The 24,916-nt window shown below is 39.3% G+C and overlaps 1 protein-coding gene across 35 annotated transcripts in view; it reads right to left on the bottom strand.

The window, feature by feature from the left end:
* LOC118408405 (neurexin-3-like) overlaps positions 1-24,916 on the bottom strand; it is a 220,668-nt gene that overhangs the window by 49,487 nt on the left and 146,265 nt on the right. For 33 of the 35 annotated variants that reach the window (XM_035809174.1, XM_035809181.1, XM_035809183.1 and 30 more), the window contains 6 exons: positions 20,889-21,098; positions 19,424-19,543; positions 18,957-18,983; positions 17,229-17,273; positions 15,398-16,153; positions 8,746-8,862 (listed from right to left, as the gene is read on the bottom strand). In XM_035809174.1, the coding sequence (XP_035665067.1) occupies positions 8,746-8,862; positions 15,398-16,153; positions 17,229-17,273; positions 18,957-18,983; positions 19,424-19,543; positions 20,889-21,098 (1,275 nt within the window). The remainder of the gene's footprint in view (positions 1-8,745; positions 8,863-15,397; positions 16,154-17,228; positions 17,274-18,956; positions 18,984-19,423; positions 19,544-20,888; positions 21,099-24,916) is intronic. The other 2 variants (XM_035809191.1, XM_035809202.1) reach the window with 2 other exon arrangements.

Here is a 24,916-nt window from a genome sequence, read left to right as displayed (position 1 = left end):
GTGAGTAAGTATTCATATTGAGGTCTATGATGGCTTGTGCTAACATTAATTATTGTCCACTTGAATTTTCATCCTTCTGTTGCTCTACCCTAAGAGCATAGATCACAAAAATGGACATAAATTGTCAAAAGTAGTCTACAAAAATAGTAAAGTCATTATGTTTGTCCTATCATTTGCTTTACTTGGGTAAACAAAACAATGTCATGCATACAGTTTGAGAACTCGCTTTTGCATATTACACCTTTACATGTCACTATAACTAAAAGCATGCGAACAATAACTGGCAGTGCACAATATCAGGTAGCACTATATTACAAGTAGATAGAACCTGTAGCAAACTCAAAGTAAAAGACTTAGAACAGAATATTCATATCAATAAAACAGTTATTTTGAGGACTACGTCCAATCTTTACCATTTGTACAATCGTTTTAGCAAGATTCTCAAGGTTACTTTTGAAAGACTGTTCCCATCCCCTTTGTCACACCCATCGACCCCTTATCAGGCTTTCGTTCAATCAACAACGCAAATTGACAGGTTGCCAGTTTCTGTCTGAGGAATGACATTGGTTCCTGAGCGCCAAGGTCAAGTAGCATCACTGATTAAGAAAAAATGTTGCTCAAATATAATGGAACAATTGATTGCTAATCTAAGTCTTTTGATGTAGGAGCCAGGAGGGAGGGAGACTGATTTTTAATCTCCTAATTAATTGCTAATTGGCTTGTATCTGAGCCAAAATCAGTCACACTTTTAAGTGGATAGTTCAATCAAGTCTGAAAGATATAAGGGTGTTCCTTCCAATGTAAAACTTGGAGAAAAGATTTTCATAGCAACTGTTATCTGTAATATCAATGCATTCCAGCATTTAACAGAATTTCATAGTTATCCATATCTAAAATTTCACAAATTTTCATGCTCCCTCCTCCATTTTATACAACATAGAACTAGACAGTATATAGGCCTATTTAGTTCCTTCATTAACTAATAGTCCAGTATTCCCTAGATTCCCTCAAATGTTGCGGCATTCTTACAATCATGTAGCTGAATTCTGCATCAGACGTGTTTTTTTTAGATCCTAATTCTGTTACTAAAACTATTCCATACAATTCTAAGAAAGATTCAATAACTCTATCTAGGCCTGCGTTTAATACTCTAACAAATAATTTTTGCAGCTGTCCAAAGCATCTACAATTTTCATATAAGCTACCTTGTAGCAAGTAACAAATTTCATAGCTGCCCATATCATCATGTGATCGTGGGAGATCTTCTTTTTCCTAGAACCCATCAGTAGAGTAAAATGCAATTATGCTACTTTTGAAAAACTAAAAGAAAAAAACGATCCTGTCCATGGTGCTGATTCTGAGGCTGTGATGTACATGTTCCACAATTGGAGGAATGTGGACAAAATACATAAAGCAATCATGGGACATTTCAATGTAAACTAGTTCTTTCCACTGTGCTTATTTTAAGGCTGCAATCTGTTCACTTAAGCAAATTCAAGAACAGATTTTAAAAGATTTTCGTAGTTGTCCGAGGCATCTTTAGTTGACAACCCTCCAGTAGTATTTCAAGAATAATTCAAGATCTCTAGTTGCTTTGGACTTCCCTTGTTGTTTTTTCTTGAGACAAATCCTCCATAATTTGATATTTCAACTAATTAAAGAACAGATTTTAATAGATATTTGTAGTTGTCCAAGGCATCTTTAATTGAACAGGTTTCACACTTTTCCAAAACATCATCCTTTGTTGTTTTTTTACCGACAACCGTTTGTAGCGTTTGTAGCGTTTCAAGAAAAATTCAAGATCTCTAGTTGCTCTGGACGTCCTTTGGTGTTTTTTCGAGAGACAAATCTTCCATCATTTGATATTTCAACTAAAAGTAAACTAGTCCTGTCCATGGTTCTGATCTTAAGACTGTAATCTGTTTACTTTAGGAAATTAAAGAGCAGATTTACCAGATTTTCGTAGTTGTTGGAGGCATATTTGATTGCACAGATTGTGCATTTTTCCATAAAATCATTCTTGGTTTTTTTTCCTGCCAACCCTTCAGTAGTGTTTTAAGAAAAATTCAAGATCTGTAGTTGCTCTGGACGTCCCTCGGTATTTTTCCCTGAGACAAATCCTCCATGATGAGCCACAGGGGAGAGTTTCTACCTCCTGCTGAACAAGAATAATTTCCTCCGCGGAGCTGATAAATAATTCAGGGCCGTGTTTATAGCCGGGAGTGGTGTCCGCGGCGCTGGTTGAGCCATCAGCGCACAAATGGTGTCTGATCACGACATTACCGCCTGCGCCGGATCAGTACCTCCCACCGCAGGATAGACCCAGCTGGGATGATACCCCGCAGCACTTGTCAGGGGATTGTTGTACACTTGCTATTAGCAAACATATTGTATCAAAGTTCCTACACTTTACATCTATGAAAAGTACTGAAAAAAATTATTTCCTTACATGTTTTAAACAAACCCACCCTGCAACACTAGCAAACATATTGTATCAAAGTTCCTACAATTTAAATCTATGACAGGTGCTGAAAAATTTATTTTCTTACGTGTTTTAAACAAACCCACCATGCAGCATTTGTCAGGGGATCGTTCTACGCTTGCTATTAGCAAACATATTGTATCAAAGTTTCTCCACTTTAACTCTATGACAAGTATTAAAAGATTAATTTTCTTACACGTTTTAAACATACCCACCCTGCAACACTAGCAAACATGCTACAGTAGAAGCCAGATAATTGCACAACGGATTAACGCACACTTCTGTTAACTGCACGGAATCCTAAAATCCCAAACTGGTGCCGTCCAGCTAGATAACTTTGCATTATTGCACCAGCCGGTTAATTGCACGAAATTCACTGGCAACTAGGCTTCTACTGTATTAGCAAACATATCGTATCCTACACTTTGAATAAACCTACAACAAAAAATCTATTTTCCTTACGTGTTTAAAACAAAACCCCTTCAATCAAGTATACATTACGCATAAGCAAGAGACGAGAAGATACCAAACCTGTGTATAAGAGCAATTTTAGAAAGCATATTCTAGATTGGAATTAGAAGTCATTCATTATTTGTACAAAATTACATCTTTGTACCTGTATGCCTGTATTTAGCCTGATAGCATGAATATACTCTAAGGTATAATTATAAGGAATAATCAAAAAAGAATTTCATTTGTCTAGCTACATTTTTGTGCAAGAGTGTGCAAAGCAAGATATCGGTAAATAGCTGTAAAATAAAAGGTACAGTTGGTGACATACAAATAGGATGTTTGTACAACATGCAAACCTTTCAAAATTTTAACATCAGTTTTCACAATTTGCATCTCCATGCATGTAGAAACCATATAATGCATAAAATACTGTAAATGCCTTTAAATTCCTGGAGGTTTAATTGGTTTCGTGGTAAAGAGTTAAATGTAGTGTTATGCCATAAGGTTTTGAATTCTAGTCACATGCTGTACAGTAAGAGAAACACCAGTCGCTAAAATTCCAGATGAAGCTGGGAAAACCACATGAGTTCAGTTCAGTTCAGTTCATCCATCCGGTGACACTATGAAGTTCTTCCATACGACCATGAGACCAATACAAAAAATTCAGGAATTACAGAAACTGAATTGTGATTTCTAATCTAATCAAAGCTAAGCAAAATAAAGACCAACAACATGCGTATAAAAATCAAGCATTCCAGCCATAGGATAGTGAGATAGCCATGAAGGGGCATTACTACAGCCAGGAATAGCCAAGTTGTACAGGATTACCTAAATCAGTTCCTCCACACGTTACCATGTTTGGCATGCTTTTACCTGAGACTGACAACCCTACAGCATAGCAAGCGGTCACTCACAGCCTTAGGCTAAAGTCTGGGCTTTGAACCATGTGAATCAGCACATTAGAATGTATGACAGAGAATCTCTAATGAGTCAGTTACATGTTCAGGCATGCTAACAGAAAACATCATTGAGTGAAGTTAAATGACAGCATCTGCGATCCTCTAAACCATCTTTCGGCCACCATGATACTGCCTTATAATTACATGTACACTGGATGCCAGACCCCATGCCCCACATGATTGACATCTTCATCAAAAGGTTTCACTGAATGGAGGAATATGAGGCAGTATTTTCATCATTCACCACCTGGTGTTGTAACCTAACTACAAACTTAACTGACCAGACCATTGTGCAAAATTCCATTGTCCTCCGCTCCGAGAAAGAAGGATGCCAACAACCACCTAATCTGCATCATCGCAAATGAACAATGCAATGAATGAAGTTCTTTCAATGTCGAAAAAGTCTACGCAAGGCATTGAGTGGACACAGTAGACAACAAATGAAAATATACAAACTCTAGATACTATAAAACCATCACCATTTCTAATGTTGCAACTCTTCAGGCTTGACGTTCTTCATAATATCTAAATTACTTTGAGCCATGATATTTGGATTAACTTGTATAAAGTTCAGCAAGAGCGTGCTGTTTACTTCAGCCCAAATGAGGCCAGATGACAAAGCTGTGCGTCTGACAGGGGAAGCCACAGATAAAACAGCAGGTGCCACTTGCTTGACAGGTGATGAAGTAGCAAGTCTATAGTGATACAGAACACCACAATTCCTCTAGAAGGTGATTTTCTTGCTTTTCGTGGTCTCTAAAAACATCCTTCTTCGGAATGCCTACAATCTTGATTCTACAACAATAGTGTGTTTCATTAAGTATTTGCATGGCAAGTATGATACAAATTCCTTAACACAGTGTCATAATATCATAATGCCACCAGTCTAAGTGAACTGAATCCCTACAAATAGTTTCACTGGATGGAAAGAAAAAATTCCTGACGTAATGGCAAACTTAAAAATGTTGCAGCTTGATACAAGCTAAAGAAACTTTCCGGGCTTTTACGACATTCAGGGTCCTTGTTTTATGTCGTTTTCGAGTTGACAGATCAACAAAGGAATGACCGCACACTTTGAATCTATTCTGCCATGTATCTTCTTGTTAAGCCCAATCAGTGCACACCCATTACCACAGACATGAATGACATTGTCGCTTCCATCTGCGTGGGATTTTGGTATGCACGCCATTTGTAGCAAATGGGTAGGAAGAGATGCAAGCCCATAATTTTCCTGGCCTACATTGGAAATCCATTTCATCTGGAAATGGGTCGTCGATTTGCGGTATGGTGGGAAAATTGGGAAATATGGAAGTTGGGTCTACAGCGGGGTGACTCCTAGCGTGGCAAACACAGGCATCCATCATTATTGAACAGCGGGCTGACAACCTGGGTGCATGCTTGGGCAGAACCAAGAAGGCATCATCACGGATTAATCATCCGCTATACGAGATATTGCGTCAAGTGGCTTCATTAGCAAACGCAATCCACTTTGGATTTGCCGAGTGATACCCTTAAATCCCAACCCGAGAGAGACGCGGCGACAGAAACGCTAATCTCGGCACGGGGAAAACTTGGTGAGCCGTCCGGTACTCTCTCAAGGTGACCCAGCGTGGATATGGGCTTGTGAATACGGGACATGATTGACGGATTTACATGCATCGTACGCAATTTTGCAGACTTCCAACCCAAATTAATGGACTACAACAGATGGTGAGCAGCACTACGCAAAATGAAGGGGAGGAAAAAGGATCAGGCAGTTGCGGCGGCTGGATGCACAGCGCAAGACGTCAACGAGAACGCAGCCATACAGGGGTGAAGGCAAACTGGATCCAGCGGGGGATATGGACGAGAATAAGATGTTGTCATGACGACTTAATGCTCAGTGGAAAGACGACGTAGCCATTTTGAGGCTAACCCGGGACAAGTCCGCTCAGGTTTCAGGTAGGGAGAGGGGTGCATCTGGTAAGCTGATAGACAATACAGTAGTGTAATCTTACACTAAAATCCACTTTTGATAGTCTTAACTTGTCTTAAATTTCAACACGGAGTAACTTATGTGAGAGAGAACAGTGTTTGTAACATATGCACATTTGCGTACTGACAATTTTGTGTTTACAGTGCACGGTAATGAAATCTGCCATGTCCATGCATAGATTTTCCCAGCAAAATTGGAAACCAGAGTCCTTTCAATGAAAAATTAGAAATAACTTTTGTGGATTGTTCAGCAGAAAGTACAGAGGTTGTAGCACATTTAAAGTATGGGTAAATCCTACCTTTCTTTTTAAAGAAAACATTGCACTTGGGAAAAATTCTGTTTTCATCCTTCTCTATTTTGAATGTGATTCCAAAACAGTTTGTGGTATTCTTCGGCATTACGGGCTGACTCCATAGTGATGAAGTAGAACGTCCACCCAAGCCAATCAGTTCTACTTCACACTACGCTGTTAGCCCGTCAATGTCAGAATAACCACCCAACTGTTGGGACGCCCGCCAAACATTCCTGACCAAGTGGGACAATATGATCATATCACAAAGACTTGGGGAATCATGAGGTGATAAATTGATGGAGATATTTGTTACAGTAACTCCTTAAATGTCTTGAGAGAACGCTGCTGGCAAGGTGACAGTAACGGGCAACAGACCCGCTTAATTCTGCTATAAGTCAGCGTTAATCCCCTGCATTCCGCTGAACTTGCACAGTACCTCAGGTTTATTGATTGAATTTCAACCTTTCGAGCAGTCAAATTTAAAACTGATTGCAGCTAAGCTTGATTCCACATGGCTTGAATATTTTAGATTTTACTGAGACGTTTTGTACTATTAGCAAAAAAAGAGGAACCCTACCACATATGCAAAATATAAGTGTTTCAAAATCTATCCTATCTATCAAATTTAAAACTAAGAGCAACCAAGCTTGATTTCCCAATTTGAATACTTGAGTTTTCACAGAGACAATGCTTGTTGTAAAAAACAAAACAGGAACCATACAAATTGAAGTGTTCAGACCACAAATACTGGCAGGAATTTTGCTGGGAAAAATGGTAGACTTCTTGAAAACCTCAGGGAGAAAAGCCAACCTGTTTTTTAAAAGAGGCCCTGTAACTTCATTTGTGTGTGCTGTCTTAATTTTTCCTGTTCTGAACACTTTTACATTGTACCTTCAACTCAATGAGCAATGGGAAATTTGCAGATGCTTCAGGGCAGTTAGTATTTGATAAATCTGTGCCCTAAGTGTATTCATATATTTTGTATGCCAAACTCCCTCAGTAGGGTCGATAAGTTGTAGCAAAATGTGCGCTGTGACATCTACGTCGTTTGTCCTCCCGTGCTTTGCGGATCTGATAATGTAACGCGTAACAGACACATTAGGGGAGTGGCAATCTGTCTTGTAGATTACTCGGGTAATGTGTGACTGTGCGGCTTTTCTTACACCATAGAGACAATACGAAAGTACACTTACCTCGTTCTGATGGTTCTTCAGTGTGAATAATGCTTTTAAAATATTGTTCCTCTGTGACAATATGCTCTCATGGTACAATGTACAATTTATACAGTCATTTGCGATGCCTAAGTCATAACACACTTCTTTTCCTTGCCTCAGTCTTTTTTACCCTTTCACAGACATGTACTGTAAACATGCCTGTCAACTCTTACACAAAACACAATCCGGAGACTACAAAAATATGTTCCTAGATCAGTGACATTTCACAGATTATACATGGCTTTAATTACAAGCACCATCAGCGACATTAAGATAATGAGTCTGTCTCCAGTCTTGTCTTTCAGTGTCTGCCGTCTGATGACACGAGAGACAGCGCAGAACATCGCTCCATTCATTGGTGAAGGTCAACTTACCTGAACATTCTGAGGAAAGTTCATGTGTGCAAAAATCAACATTGACGGTTGCTGTACTGTTTTAATTGATGTAACGCTACCGCACCGTCCCAGTACTGTCAATGTAGGCCTCACAAGGGGCTTACTTGAAGCACTGCCTGTCAAGCTAATGGTTGATGTCAATACCTTTCATGCTCCACCTAGTTTACACAAAGAAAGGCCCAACTGAATTTGCACCTTTATCGTTGGGTCCATGGTGTAAAATGTACATGTAGAATGTAAACGTACATAGGGAAAGGTAAGTTCAGCACAATATGATCAGAAAATGACATGTACATGTTCCATATGTTAGTAGGTGCACCAACACAGAACAGGACAACCTTGGGGTGAAGGAATCTTACTTTAACGTCAGGCCCAACGGAAGACATAAAAACTTACAGGAAATGGTACTTCTTCTTAATAAGATAATGGGTCTGTGTTGATTTGTGTAGTGTGTTGCAGGAGATGGCACAGATAGGTGCAAATAGTGAAAACAAAGATATGATCGACCCCTTTACGGGCGGAACTGCGATCTGCCCTTTCCGAGTGAAACATTAGCAGTTATGCGTAGATGCATCCTGCGTTACTTTATCTGTGCGGAACGATCAGTGAACCTGTTTTGGGCGGAAAAGTGGATTGAGAAAGTAGCCATGCATAATTCCTGAGGGAGCCAAGAGTCGCCATGATTAATAATGGAGGGGGCAGGTCTGTGACCTCCTGCATTATAGAGCAAAACAGACAGGGGGCTCTGTTGGCACTTGAGGGCAGGTGTTTCCACGTTTAACCTTCCAAGTGTCGTGGGCCAATTTATAATGACCACCTCTAAATTGGCCTTTGCACTTGGGAAGGTTAAACTTGAATGCCAATTCAAGATCAAGTACCTCATGAAAGTTTTGACGATCAAGTTATAAATATCTGTTGTTTCTTAGGGGGAAAACAAGGTAAAAATAGCTATCGCTTGAAAGTTTCTGTACTCACCGTTTTCGCAAGTTGGTCCGGTGTACGTTGTCATCCCGCAGTCACACTCATACCTGTTCCACTGCTGGCTACACTTCCCACCGTTACAGGGATCGCCCGCGCATGAGTTGGTCAGATCTGTAACAACAAGGACAGTACCGGTCAACCAACAATATCTCAACATACAAGCCATTGGGTCAAGCGCCCAACAGGTAAGTACAAATGTACAGTAATCATTAGCTGTTCTCACAATCTTACTAACAGTGTTCTATGCAACTTTGTTTTTACAACTTAACAGGCCAGTGATGGTGAGGCTGTGGATTCCTACTACTGAATGATTATGATTGCAACGTGATACTTTTTCATTTCTCGTACGTTGCTATGAACTGTAATGCATGCATGGAAAGATACGAAACATGTGAAGTGTATTACACCTAAGCCTTAACAAATTGAATGTGTACCACTGTAATTAAATTTGCATGTATATTCTTCATCAACACAAAATACAATGTAACAGCAAGTGAACAGTGGATTTTAAACCTTATATACTGTAAGAATTATTTTGATGATAATACAATGTACAAGAAGTTGCAAAATGTAACTGTACATTTCCTTTTACAGACGTTTTATTAAAGATATTGAAAAATGCATTGGCTAAAGAGTCTTGAACTTGTCATTTATTGCTTATATGTACTATGTATATGGTGGAATTGCATTGGAATGTATGAATAATTCTCATTGCAGTTTGAATCTTTGGAAAATTTTGAGCAAGGGTCTTTAGAGAAAATTAAATATGTTGACATCAATGAGACCAACAACCTTTAGGTAGATTAGCTATGCCATTGATTTTATTGTTTGTTTTTTCAAAGGGACAGAACCTCTATAAAATTGGCAACAAATGCTTTAACCAACAGATATAAATGATGTTTGAAAATTTGCTATATTCCATGTAAATTCTGATTGAATTTTTTTTCATTTTTCATTGGATTCCTGATAAGATTTGTACATTTTCGTATAGTGTACAAACACTTTAATGTCCACCAATGGTGTAAGTCATTAATAATGATGATTTGACTTTATTCAAATGGCGACATAAACAATTGAATGATAATTTATTAGCAATGTTGGCAATACTGGATGCTTTAACCCATTCCTATTTATTATACCTGGAGATAAACAGACATTGAAATATGGCACCTGGTACAATTTAGACATACAGTCAATTTCTATTGATTCTCCATGTGATTTTCACATAGATCGTTGAAGGAATGCCAAATATATCCTATAAATGCAAAAGACTCACATTTATGTGGTAAACAACTAAAATTCGACTTGCTGCTAAAAATGCTTGTCAATTGGATAAGCTGGTAATTGTTCACTACTGTATAGTTGTTGTTAAGATTTCAATGCTATAACCCTGCTCAGTCCTCATGCATGTTTACATGTATGTTGCATGCAGTTCTTGATAAAACAGTCAGATGTCTCTTCTACATGGACTGCACGTAATGTAGAAATTAGTCATCTTTAAATGTTAAGACTGTTCCAGAAAAAAGAAGAATAGGACAGCAAGATGGCAAAATAATCAAATATGACAGTTGCCATTAAAAATAATGATCAGGTGCTCATATTTCAGAACAGGCATAAATAGACAGGCATGATTTTTTTGTTTAATTTGAATTTTTAAGTTATGGTCAAACACTTTTACTTGATAATTGTTAATAATTGACGTGAAAAACTTAATCCTTTTGCTCATTTCGAAGTTTGCACTTTATTTCATCTATTTCTTTTAAGAATTCTACATGCACATAGTATCCAGTGACCACTGCCACATTGTGCACCAACCATTATGGTAAGGATTGTGAACATAGAACTAAGAGGCTTCAAATCCCTAACGGCATGCAGGTCTCAATGTTGTGCCCCTTGGGGAAAAACCTTAACACAAATTATCTCACGTCTTTCAATCAGGTGAAAATGACCACCTATCTATAGCTTTGTAAGTGATCTTGGATAAAAAGTAAAAATCGGATTTAGAGATCCTGAAAAGTTTTTGATGATGTTATAAAACAGATATTGGGAATCAGAATAATGCACTAAACTTACCAAATAACCTATAAAAAAACTCAGTTGTCAGAGATAAACACAAAGGTTGAATGTGTTGTATTGTTTTGGTGTGTTCCACACTAGCAATCTGTGTCCCATTCATTACATCCATAATAGCTGGGATCATTAAACATGGAGCAGAAGCTCCCCCTATCTAGTCACGTCAGAAATGCAGGTGGTACAACATATAAACTATATCATTCTGTGTCATATCTAAGAGGTAAACTGGACAAAAGACTCCCATTATCACCAGATGCACACTTACGACTCTGTTTGAACATAATTTTGATTTTTTTTTAAAGTTTCAAGATATCATAGGCCAAATTCAAAACACAAAACAAGTGAAAGACATGGATAAACAACTGTGTTGGAGAGGGCCAAAATCATGTCCATATCTACCTTTTGGCACGTTGAAATATGGAACCATTATCATGATATTATCCAGTTATCTATTTCATTTTTGCAATTAATTGCCTCTATGCTCTCAGCCCACATCAGAGCTATGATAATCTGGTGAGTATTTTCACTTTCCAGAATCCATTGACTCAAGCTGGGATGCCAGCACCACCTGCAGTTCTGACTTCAATAGATAGGGGGAGCTTTTGCTCCACCAGTGATGATCCCTCCTTTTCCAGTGCCAAGATCATAGCAGGAAAGGACAATTATTGCCTGTGTTAAGCTTAAGAAAAAACAAACAGGTATTATGATAATCCAGACTTAATCTTCAGAAAAAGATAATTGAAAAGTGCTTAGAAGAAAATATGATCTTCTTCATGTGGAGGCGAACAGTCACAATTAGAGGCATGCATTTAGGGTGGAATTCTGTGCAGTTTAACCTGGCTTGTTCAAATCAGTGTAAGAAGCCTTTTTCTTGGGAAATATTGGCATTCATTTTTGAGCTGAAAGGAACAGGTAAGGGTTGGGGCTTTTTTATTTTGTAAAAAAAGGCCTATAGCCATGTTTGGAGAGTCCTGGACAGTCTAGAGCTAGTGCAGTTTGGATGCATTTACATTTGTACATGTCTAGAGAAGTCAAAGGTTACCAGAGTTCGTGTTGCTTCTATCTTGACCCTTTACCCTTTACTAAAATGTTTTACAATTGCTTGATGGAAACTTTAGAAGTCATAATATGCGGCCAACGTGAGTTTCCCACCAACTAATTAAAATCAAAACATCTGGCAGGTGTTTTTTGACAGCCTTTTTCTTACACGTTTTCTATATCAACAAGAGTTCGTAGACCTCAGACCTGCATGAAATGTATTGGGTTTCTGTAGACCTATTGTGTATTTTTGCCTTTTTGTCTGTGGTACGTGGTTGGAAAAATGAGCTTTTTACTGTGTTGGTTGTGCACCATGCAAAAGTCTGACTCTGAAATTCCATTTTCTGAATTTGTAAGTTTGGACAGGGATGAACATTACTTATTTTGGATTTCTTAAGTATGTAACCAACCACAGACTCCACAGTACTTTGAAGTTGTTGAGACGCTACCTTTTTTTGTCTCAGATGGCCCATGCACATGTAGTTACTCTGTCACATGATATACTAATATCTTCCTATTTCAATGTACTGACCTAATGCAGCTGCTAAGTCTCCTTGGTTTGTGTTCTTCCAATGATATTCATTAAAGATTTATTTCTGGGGTGTTATTCACTTGACATCGGAATGTTACTCGCATAATTTGACCAATGATACTTTTATCTGTAGTTCCATAGACATTAGACAACATGAATAGTGGTAGCCCCCATGCAGCAGCAACAGTTAGTCCCCAGGGTGGTATGATATTTTCATTCAATCCATCCAACCCAAACCTAAATCTCCTGTAGTATCTAAGCCAAATTTAACAGCATAATTTACTATGAAAAATGTCCTTGTCAATCCCATTTATAGATGGCAAGCTGCTGGCAATGGAAGCTTTGAAAAGTTCAGAAGCTGTTGTAGTCAAAGCAAACACCCAGCAAACATCCCCGCAAACCAATGAGCAGTTGCTTAGAAGGGGAATTTCATCATATATTTGCCGCGACAAAATGCAACAAACGATACTGAATTTAAAACAGAACAAAGCTAAGCCTCCACCACTTAACCCTGCCTGTACCATAGATTAAGCAGGCCCAAAAACCAAGCGAATATGACTAGCCCAAAACAACAAATTACATGTATACAGTATGGAAATGGCATTACCAAAGAAACAAAAAGAAACACAGGACAAATCATACACATACCTTTCTCTTATGCCCACACTCTATACAGTTCTCCTCCACATTAGAAAATTGCATCTTCTTCTGTTTAAGTTCAAGTTCAACCATGATTGCCAACAGGGTAAAGGAACTTGTACCGGAACTTAAAACTCAGTACTATACAGCTCTAGAAACACCACAAAGAGTAATAAGCAAACTTCAATTATACCTGACCAACAGATATATATTCTTGTACACTCCCGTCATCTGGCAAACTGTCAGTGCCACTAAGTAACCTGATACATTGAAGGTGGCCCAGGCCAGATGATGGTTCTACACCCAACCATAATCTGTTTTTAAAACCAAGCAGATATTGGGAGGATGCCCCAACCACACTAAAACAGGGTCAACCTATACAGTATCAAGTTCAAGCACTAGGAGGCCCAAAATCAAACCTGACCACCAGGACACCACAAACAACTCACGTACCAAATGGCAACACAATGGCACCTTGCGTTCCGGAGATACAGCGCACGCCCCGTGCCCGCACAAAAGGTAACCTAAAATGTCAAGTTCAAGCACCAAGGGCGCCAAAATCAAAATTGAGCATTATTCAGCCACCGCCGACACATGTGCCAAATATCATCGCGCCAGCACCAGCCGTTCAGAAGATATAACTCCGGAAACACCCCTCCCGGACACAAAATTCGACCTGCCGGGTCAAGTTCAAACGCGACAAGGCCCAAAGTCAATCCTAGGCAACAGGCAACAACCCCCCACCCATGCACCAAAAATCGTCGCAATCGCGCGTATCGTTCCAGACACACAGCGCCAAAAGTGCCCCAAAAACACAAAAAATGCCACCTGCAATGTCAAGGTCAAGCGCCAGGAGGCCCAAAATCACACCTGAGTGTCAGGCTACCATCCCCAACCCACGTACCAAAAATCGTCGTGCTCGCACCATCCGTTCACGAGATACAGCGCCCTACATCCCCGGCTACCGAAAAGTTCCCACCAGCATCAAAACCATACCTGCATACATGCAGGTAATGAGTAGGAGACTGAAAGGTGTGGTCTGTAGTCGACATTTGTGACAGAAATGCTGCAGTGCAAAACTTTCTTGATAGGAGGAGCTTCAGAGCCATGTCTGTTCAAACTCAGTCACCATTTTAGCTGTTTCTTCCAGTGTTTTACATCAAGGCCTCATTTAAAATGACATGTAGCCAATCTTTTTATTACCTGACTTGCAAAGAGGATGCAAATAACAAAGTGTTGCATTATGATAATTCTGTTTTATCATAAAGGCCATATTTTGAATAGAGAAAAGACTACTCGTATGTGGTTGGTATACATATTTTTACCTATATACATAATGCCATCTATAGGATGAGAAAAATCTTGTTTCTAATGACAATTTTCATAAAATCCACAATGAAAAATAGATATAAACCTACAGCTGCTTGTATATAGAATGTTGGGAAGGCCTGACCGCATCAAAGGAAAAAGATGGTAGACTGTCACAAGGAGCAGGTCAGTTTTGACATATTTCAAATCTAAGGCAATTCTGGGCCACTATAAATAGACTTACCAGCCAAATTGCCTATCAAAAAGACGTGCACTAAAATATATGTCTACCTTTGCCAGCGTGGACTCAAAAGGGCACCCTAGGGAGAAGTCTGGAATTCAGATATATCTGTTGGATCTGATAGACAATTGCCTTGTTTGAAATCCGAATGAAATGGAAAATAAGGCTAGTATTACAGCTTTACTGGCAGCTGTGTGTACTATCTTGAGAACTTTATCTTCAGCTTGGGATTTGTGGCATATGTTTGATGTTGCTTATTACTCAAAGTTGATGGTGAAAATGGTTACTGGCTGTATGTTCAATTTTGGTCTCGAAGAAAATACCTGTTCCTTCATGTACTAGCTAGGAATTCGGTTATCTAAGACATAAAGTTTACTATACATACATCTGTACAACAGATAACAAGAGATTTCTAGTTTCTTTTACAATTCCAGGAAACCGAAGGCCATGTAGGCAGATGTAAGTTATAAAAGGCAAGTGTGGCTCACAAGATGTGGAACTGCAATGGCTCGTACTAATTAAGACCAGTGAGCCTACAACCAAAAAACTATGACTTCCTTCTGTTTACATCTTTGGCTTACAATGTATCTTGAACAGTATTTAATGTTTAAGTATTGGCACAAATTTGAATTAATGAAATTCTGGTCCTTTTGCATATTAATACTGCATTTTCCAAAAGATTCATACATTTCTGCATAGCGTTTTGTGCGTTTTTAATAAAAATTTGTACGAATTCCACAAAATAATGCAAAATTAATGCTAAGGCACCCCTGTAACACGTACATGTATGCACTGTGATTGTAAATAGTCCTCACCTTCGCATCCAGCTACTATGGATCCTCTCAACCGATTGTTGTCCTTCAGTAGGTCTGGATACTTCCCATCGAGGTTGATGGACGCCAGGCAGCCCTGATAGCCCAGCTGTTTGGCCCGCGCCTCCACCATCAGCGGCAGCTCCTTGTACTTCTGCTCTGGGTACCCTCCCACGTACATCTCTCCTTTCAGGTCCAAGTTCTTGGAACCCTTGGTCGTCTTCTGCACCGCAAAGTCATCGATAGTCAGCCGGTGGTTCAAGTTCTCGTCACGAGTGATCTTGACTTCGTGCCACTCGTTGTCATTCAGCATGTCCGACTTCCCCTTCATCATGGTTGCCCCATCGCCCAGATTGAATGCGTACTGTAAGTACCCCTTCACCAATTCCAGGGCTAAGAAGTCATTTCCGTCCCCACCATTGTACATAATGAGCCCATCGGGTTGCGTCGTCTTGAACTTGAAGACCAGGTTCATGCTGGAGTAGGCCTCCAGAGTCTGAAGCTTGACATAGCTGGCCTGATCTCGGAAGGTGATGGGGTTCCCGATCACTTTGGTGCCTTTGCCAAACTGGGCGTTTGTCTGAATCGTGTCCACCCCTCCCGACATGGCCATCTCGATGAAGGGGTTGCCATTGAAAACAAAGTTCTGCATCTGACCCTCAAAGCTGGGCGGAGAGGTGCCATCAGGTTTGGCCTTCTGGAGACTGCCGATGGCTATGGAGTTGAAGTCCAGGACAGCGCTCGACTTGGAGACGGTACCTAAAGACGGGGACGGTTAGACACAAAGTTAGCACGGCAGAAATTGGGATCGTCATCACCCAGCCATCGTCCCTGCTAGATTCTTTGTCATAATTCATGATCATCCTTTAGATCTGTGTGCTATAGAAACATTGACAGCATTTGACATTCCAAATTTAATGGATGTGTTAATATTCCTTTTTTTTAGATAAAATTTATAATTTTGTCACTTGACTTAAGGGTTCGTGGACAGTTCACCCTTGATCTCTCTGGACCTCCCTCCCCAAATGAACTGACCACAACCCAAGTTTCCAATCTAGCAGGGAAGTCATTAGATCTTTGTACATGCAACACAAATATTGCTGCCCCCTTCATCGGCCGAGGAATTGTGCCTGCTATTGGATTGTTCACAGCAATAATTTTTGCAATTGCAAATCGTGTAAAGTGTTAGTCACAACGCCAAATATCTGACACAACACGAAAGATGTAAACAGTTATAGATATGGGAAGCAATATTCCTAGTACGTACAAAGATTTCCATTGCATTATACACCAGACAATGAACAATACGTGTACACCAAGTGAACTGTGGACAGAATATGGACAAATGGTCACGACTATGGTCTACACCCACTAATTTACAGGTCATAAGGCAAGACAAGTTACACCACTTACAACACAACACCAGACGACACAGCACGTCACGACACCAACACTACACCACAACACGTTACGCTGCTACAACGCAAGACGACACCACACAGCACAACACATCACCAGGACAACACGAGCAATGATATGTATTACAACACCACTACAACACAACACAACACAACACCACACTAATGTTAGCAACACCACATACACATGACATTCCACCACCTAGAAAACACACTGGGTATCACACACACAACACAACACACAACACTTGCACATTCAATGCAGCATGCTAACAGAAGCTCTCATGGGCAGGTTCTTTTTTTTATGGCAAACACGAGCACAGATGTATGTGTATAATAATATAATAACATGGTTTCCATGCTTATCAAGTTCGAATGATGAACAGTATGCTAAGATGTCCAGGGGCATAGCTCACCAGGTTCCGGGTATTGTAACATTTGGAAGCTTTCACCAAAGAAACCTGGAGGCATTACAAAAGGCATTGTCACCACCAAGGGTACCCCCAGCCAAGGAAGGCTGAGGAAAGCATACCCTTGGTGGAGGGAGAAAACCTGAAACTGGAGAAATCTTGCACCATTCCCAACAACCTGTCATCTACAGCATCCCTACAGCTTGCAGGTAGGGACACGCTCTCTGAACGACTTCTTCCAGAACGGCTCTGATCGTCGACGCCATGACCGCCGGGGCAGCGTTTTCACATGTTTTTTTTTGGGTTTTCGTTTGTCATTGCTGACATTGTATTTCTTGTGGGGTACATTGTTTGTAACACGTGCTATCTATATAGTGGAACTACGTACCCGAGCCACTCCTGGGGTAGATTTTTCACTTGAACATTACATCACCGGGGTTTCATACTCTAGGGGTTCTATATGAGGAGGCTATGCATGCCTTCTATTGGTCTGCTGTGGTGTAATAAGGGCAGCAGGATGGGTTCTGTCCATTCACTATCAGATACAAAATTTTGGGACGGACATTGGCAGTATTCGTCTGTACTTTGTCAACTGCAAATGCAGCAAATAGCTGATTTGTATGACAGTCGAAGATACAATATATTCCAGTTAATTGCACAAAAAATAATACAAATTCTTTAAATTGTATTTAACATTTATTCACCGGACAATGTTTGTCCTAGTTCAAATCCTAACTTGGTTCATTGCTTCTTCATGTCAGACTTCTAAGTTTTGGTACCACACGTGTGTGTATATCTTTCAGTCCGGCTCTATCGCTGTCAATCAAGTAGATGTTGATTATCTTACAGAATCAGATTTTATAGATGTCTGGAACTCACAGAAGTAAACAAAATTTCAACGAAATATGAGCAAAATGGTCTTTGATATCACTTTGTGTTGCACAGAAAATTTAAAACTTTTAATACTGCTGTCGCAAAGACTTTACACAAAGCTTGGTTGATATCTCCAATCATCTGGCGGTACATAGTTGAAATCACGGTTTATTATTTTCACTAAAGGAAAACAATAGTTAGAAATCATATGAACAAAATTATAGTTAATATGAGCAAAGAAGAAGTACACTGTCAGGTAAAGATTTCAAAATGATACTCACTTTTCATCGTTGATAAGTACTTTCCAGATTAGGTCAATGACATGACAGTGGTTGCTTTCCACACCCATTGCAGTTGTCCTTTTTTTTTACACATGTATGTTTGCAGAAAAGGTCCTCATATCTTAAATTGCAATCTCATGACATCTACAAGCTTTACAGTGACCAGTGACAGTTTCTTTGTTTTTGTAAAATGTAGGAAACAAACAACTCTTAAAATTTCTGCATTTTTGTACAATCTATTTCTGCCATCAGATATTCTTCTCCATTCTTTTGAAATGTTGAAATGAAAGTAAGAAATAAAGAATGCAATTAACTGGAATGTGCTGTATCTTACTCAATGGTGTTTGTGCCACTAGCTAGGATGTCCTTCGGAAGATGCGCTAAGGCTACAATGGTTAGTAAGTAGATACCATGCAAGAAGCTATAAGGCGCAATCGGTTATTTTACGACACATCACAGCACAAGGGTAACACAGCACATGCAAGCACAGTATGATGAACTTATGGGGTATATCGATATATAAAGGTATGTATTCTACAACACATAGGAGTGAAGCACATGAAACTGTTTACGAACAAACCTGACCCCAATGGGAAAGGATATATAGCTGTAAGCATTAAAAAAGAGAAAATGCACACCGTTAATCAGGACACTACCAATACAGGGATCCATCGTGATGATTCTCCATTTTTACAACATTTTTCTTTTCTTTACAATCGTAGGTAATAACCGTACGTAAAACTTGCCCTTTGGCAAGGCGGGTCCAGAACTTTAGACAATAAGAGGTAACGTAAAGACTTAAATACGAAGTTAAACTAAATTCTTCTTTACATATCGAGAGAGAAATAGGAAAGCAGACTGAGAGGTTTTCTCGGTAGGCCGGGAAGTGGTCCGTCACCCAGGAGGAAATCTTTCTTCAGTGAGAGAGCGTACTACGGAGACTCTACGGAGGGTCCGCCGGAGCAAGAGGAATAGTCCACCACCTATAGCCTGGAGGGGGGAGGAAGAGTAAGTTCCACAGACAGAAGACAAGGAAACTTGCATTACCGGGTACATCTAAATCGTCCACCCGAAGATTAAGCTGCCGACCACGGCGCCTGAGTTGCACTGTGTGCCAGTTGTTGTCGTCCAGACCTTCCCCACCGTACAAGAAGTCTGGACCAGGGCCTGGAAGGTAAAGATAGAAATCATCATGAGTTAAAGTGATTGGTTTAGCTCATTGAAGAACTAATCTTCCACTGACAGAGAAGACAGATGCTATGTACAGTACACATACTTATTTACAGATTTATCATACTGGGGAAACATACTTGCTCTTTTGACCAGCACAGTGAACAGTGGACCATGTCTTAAAGTTATGTCCTCAAGACTACGACCATTGCCAATAGTATGCAAGTGACAAATACTTCAGAATTTACATATCATTGTATTATATTTTTGCAAATTTTTATTAGTAATTTTTCTGTTGCTTATCCCACAGGTACAAATCGATTATTGAACAATTGTTGAATGGTGTATAACGATTTATCATGATGGTTAAGTCGTGAATCAATCATATTTAGTCCTTTTGCCATCGATTTTGCGATCACTTTGCAGCACTATTGATTGAAAATTCATTTATCACGATATATTGCCTTGGGGCTGGGCGCTCTCCTTGTAGACATGAGTTGAATTGCAAAGAGCAGACAACTGATGAAACTGATCAGCAAAGAGTGGTGGCCATTTGGCACTGGTACAGGTGACCTCAATATGACGGTAATTGCACCAGTTGAAGCCATACGATTGTTACTGTAGGTTTCTGATACACCAATAGTTGGGCACATCCCTGGTCATATTGAGACGTTTGGCTGGTTCTTTAATGTACTCAAAGTATAGCTATCCTTCTGCAGAATTGCAATCCCAAACAGTGGCATGATATAATTATTGTAAAATTAGGCATTAAGATTTATGATTGGATGGAACGAAAACCACTAAATGGACAAATTCAATTGCTAATATCAAGAAAAGCTGTTCTACGTTAGTTTAAAGTCCTACAAAGTGCACTGGGTGGTGACTAGGGCAGTACAAAACCATTTTTTGTTGTTGGACCAGTCAAGAAAAAACAGACCTGAAAAAAAAGGTTGTTGGACCGATTCCAAAATGCACATATCATACTGGCAGGTATTTAGTGTTTGGGGGCTCACAGGTCCAAGAAAATTAACAAGAGCAAAGTAGAGGAGAGTTAATAGTCATTTTTACCAAGTTTCTACAGTCAACATGATCTAAAACAGAGGCAGCTAGTGTTGTTTACATGAAGATGGGCATCAGATACACCACCAAACAGAATCCTTTGTAGCTAAATGGACCATTGTTTTATAGTCCAGTCACAAAATTTTACAGATGATCAGGTCCAGGTTCAGGTCTGGACCTGATCCTCTAGATCTGGACCTGGACCAGGTCTCTGCTTTTTCTGTACCGGTACCCACCCCATATTCTATACAAAACACACTGAAATTGAGGTTGTTGAACTCACCAGGATTGAAGGTGAGCTTCAGCCTTCCTGCCTCTATCTCCATCATCAGCACGTTCTCCTGCGGACCCCCCTCGTAGGTGACGGCCAGGAGCAGTCCGTACGACGAAGCCGTTCTGAACCGCAGCGTGATGTCCTCCGCTTCCGTCTGAACCGGTCCCAGGAGCGACACCGTCAGGTACTGCCCGTCGGCGAACGTCAGCATGGTCGACTCTGTGGGAAGACAACATTGGAGTTTATTCAACACAAGAAATTCAACTTAAAGGCTCTGCACTGTCCCCTCAAGCTAGGAATTACGGTCCATTATTTTCAAGAGTGACCAAAACTTGAAGTGACCATCACACATGGCCAAAACATTCTAGTATCTACATGTACATGTAGTACAAAGATAAGACAATAAAGGTGTAGGTAATAAGATATTCAATACTATAGTTGGAATCTAAATTCTGTTCAGTCACTGATCATGACAAAAGACAGAACATATCTGAAATTTTAAATGTTTATAAACTTATCCAAAAGTTGCTTGTCATGAGTATATGCATTGAGCAACACAATACTATTTTATTCCGTTGTTTTCATTTAATCAATTTCATGTAATGTTATGCTACGTTAATATGTTACAATACATGTATCTTGAAGCATTTGAGCAGTTTTAAAATGAACGTTGCAAGTGATTTTTTCCCCTTGAGAAACAACCTACATTTTCATTAAAAATGTGGCATTTCTAGTTCAAGAAATGCCACATGCACTATTGCACCATATTAGCACTTCATGAGACTACAATGTGGGAACATTACAAAATTACATTATCACGATTCTTATCGCAGCCAGACTATATATCCCCTAGGACTTCCTTTTTTAAAACCTTTTACAGATGGTAGATCATTCTTTGTAATATGAGTATCATTTTCATACGTGCAATCAGCATCAAGCCCAAGCTACAGTAGATGACAATGGTGTTAATGACATGTACGGAGCACAGACGGATGCACAATTATATCCAACAACAGAAGTGGTACATGAGACCAGTGTATGTTACCATCTCCTCATTAATCCTTCCTTATCCTATTGATCTGACCCAATTCCATCCGGGAGAACACGGGAGTCCTGAAAAGACTTTCTAATTTTCCTTGTGGTGAACTGGGGCGTTGATAAATGTAGTGCTCGTCACTACCACGACACACCATCTATCAATCATCTATGTCAACATTTGGTGTGTTTTGAATCTTTCAGAAATGCAGAAGGCAGAAATTGAAGTCCATACATTCTGCTGTACTATCTATTACTATTTTCTTATTCTTTTTATATATCAAAGTCATATCTATTTAGCAGGTTGCATGTTTGATGACTATATAGTACATGCAAAATCAAACCACAAATTCTTCTGACAGCCAGCTTGGCAATATGCAAAGTAAAGTGAAGACTTTTTAAAATTATCTTCTTCATCTTTACACAGAATCTGGTATTTTAAGAGGACTAGGTTCAATTTGTTTTACAAGATGACATTAAGCCCTTGTGAGGTCTCGCAGTCAAGTAGCACTGCTACAGTGGAAGTTTCTTGCGATGCAGCTGGAAAGAGATAAGCTGTCACAGTGCATTGGGATATTGTCTACGTTTCAGACAAGCATCTAACTCCAATGTTTCAGCTTTCTTGGACCTAATTCCTGAATCTATATGTGCACTTCCCCAATCTTCCAACACTACATATCACACCAGTATAACTACATTGTATATATAGTAGTACATAAAGTTCTTAGTCATCTAGGTTGGTACTATTCTCTTCCAAACTCCACCTTAAACACATGATTGTGAGGCCTTAGAACGCTGATGAGTCCATTGAAATTTGCAGTGACACCACAACACTGTATATTCTGCCACCCCAATAGTATACAGTCGCGTACAATTATGTATGTTCCAACACCCCTATGCTCCAAAAGAGAATGTTTCAACACCCCCTAAACCTAACTATAACCCTAACATAGAGGTGTTGGAATGTAGGAGTGTTGGAATATAGGGGCATCAGAAGGGGCATCAGAACATATAGGGGTGTTCCCGAGTATGTCAGCCCTACATTATGACAGATGATGAGTCTGTATGTAGCCTGTGTCTGGGTACTGTAAATGTCTGGAGATGTCACAATATGGAGCTCCTGATTTATAACCAGCCAGGTCGGTATGTTGATTTCATCCAAAATCTCATTATACTTGGCAGGAATTTCCATCCATATAGCTTTCGTCTTCAATCCACTTTTAGCAAGGGTATACAGGCATATCTGGGCATTGATAGAACTAAAATCTCAATTATGCACATTGTTACTAAGGAAATATATTTAACCCTCAAACCACCGAAGCTTTTTTGTGACGTAGATTACCGTATGGGGTCAAAACTGACCCCAAAACGTTTTGTACAAATACAGTTTTTTGTGTGACTCTTTTTGTGATTTGTATATATGTATAGTTTCATTAATCTACGTGGGATAATTTGACATGATTAGGTGAGAATATGTCTAGCTTATCATCATAATTTATGCAAAAGATGATGAGGACCACATTTTGTACCAACGCTATACAGACCGGGAATGAGGTTTTTGATGCCTGTACCGACTTCAATGCCGTATAGCGCCTGAATGGCTTATGCTAGGGCCACCAAACTTGGTAACTTTTTAAAAAATGTTGATAGCAAACATTTTCAGTGAACAAAGTATGTTCATAATTTTTCATGTTGCCATGGCAACGGAATTTTGACATACATATTTATTACGAAATTTTCTAATTTTGTATTAAACATTTAAGTTTTAAGGTTTTCTTGGCAAATAACAGTTGTTTATCACATCTTATGAAATTAAACGTAAATTTCATGACTCAATATTCATAATTTATGCTAATTTGATGACGTCATTAGTCAAAATCCAAGATGGCGGCCGTTATTACCTAGATGACGTCATAATGTCGTCATATACCATGAAAATGGCATAAAAGTTAATACAATAATTTTGGCTTACATGTACATCATTCTCTGAAAATTTGGTGATCCTACGATAAGTAGTTTAGGTGTGGGTCGCAAAAGTTTGTTTAAAAAAATGCTGGGGTCAGTTTTGACCCCACTGGACCATGCATAAACTTTCTAAGATAACTTAATCAACAATAAGCCAATCTCGGTAAAAACTTAAGATAAGTTATAGGACATATATACAAACAAACTCCTGGAAGGAAATTTGTTTTCGACCAGAAATGACATAATGGCACACATTGATATACGCCTGGGGTCAGTTTTGACCCCATACGGTGGTTTGAGGGTTAAATAATATCATGTTTACATAATTATATTTTGTTCAACAGCATACCAGGAACATACAAACAAAGTCAGACAGGAAATGAAGTTTTGGTACAGGTATTGGTAAATTTTGTAGCTCGTTCTATATGTTTTGGCAAACCAATAAGAATGGAGTCATCTAGTAAATATAAAACCTTTGGGGCTTGTAGCCAATTTCTGATCCTTCAGAAGTTGCTATGCGGTTGTGAGCTTCAGGCAGGTCCTAGATAATGTTTGCCCTGTAGGCAGCAGACTTTGACTCAGTTCTGTCTACGAGTAATGCCATGTTGGCACCTGTATTCCATCAGGATGATAGCCTATCAATCACTTATAACATGAAAACCGACAAACTTGTCCAAGGGAAAAGCATAGTTTAGATGCACCCAACCAACATCTGGTATTGAGAACTCTAAACTTTGCGACTGTTGGAGTAATTTCTCGTAAAGCTACTTTTAGAATTGTTTGGTTCAAAAGCAGAGCTTGGACAGAAATGTTGCTTGAAAAAAAACATAATGCTAATCATTCATGTATTTCACAACTTACAGTAGGTACATGTAAGTCTGCTTCACCAGAGAAAAACCTTTAGTTAGTCATTGTGTGGAGAATGTAATCCCTACTAGAAAGGCCGACATTTGCTTGAGAGCAAATACAGCATATTTCAGCCATCTCCCTCCCCATACAACAATAGACTATTTCAAAATCACCCATTTGAAAAATCA

The sequence above is a fragment of the Branchiostoma floridae genome, unplaced genomic scaffold (assembly GCF_000003815.2).
Source record: "Branchiostoma floridae strain S238N-H82 unplaced genomic scaffold, Bfl_VNyyK Sc7u5tJ_1583, whole genome shotgun sequence".
In the NCBI taxonomy this organism is placed as follows: Eukaryota; Metazoa; Chordata; class Leptocardii; order Amphioxiformes; family Branchiostomatidae; genus Branchiostoma; species Branchiostoma floridae.
This window is presented reverse-complemented; position numbering and strand designations above follow the sequence as displayed.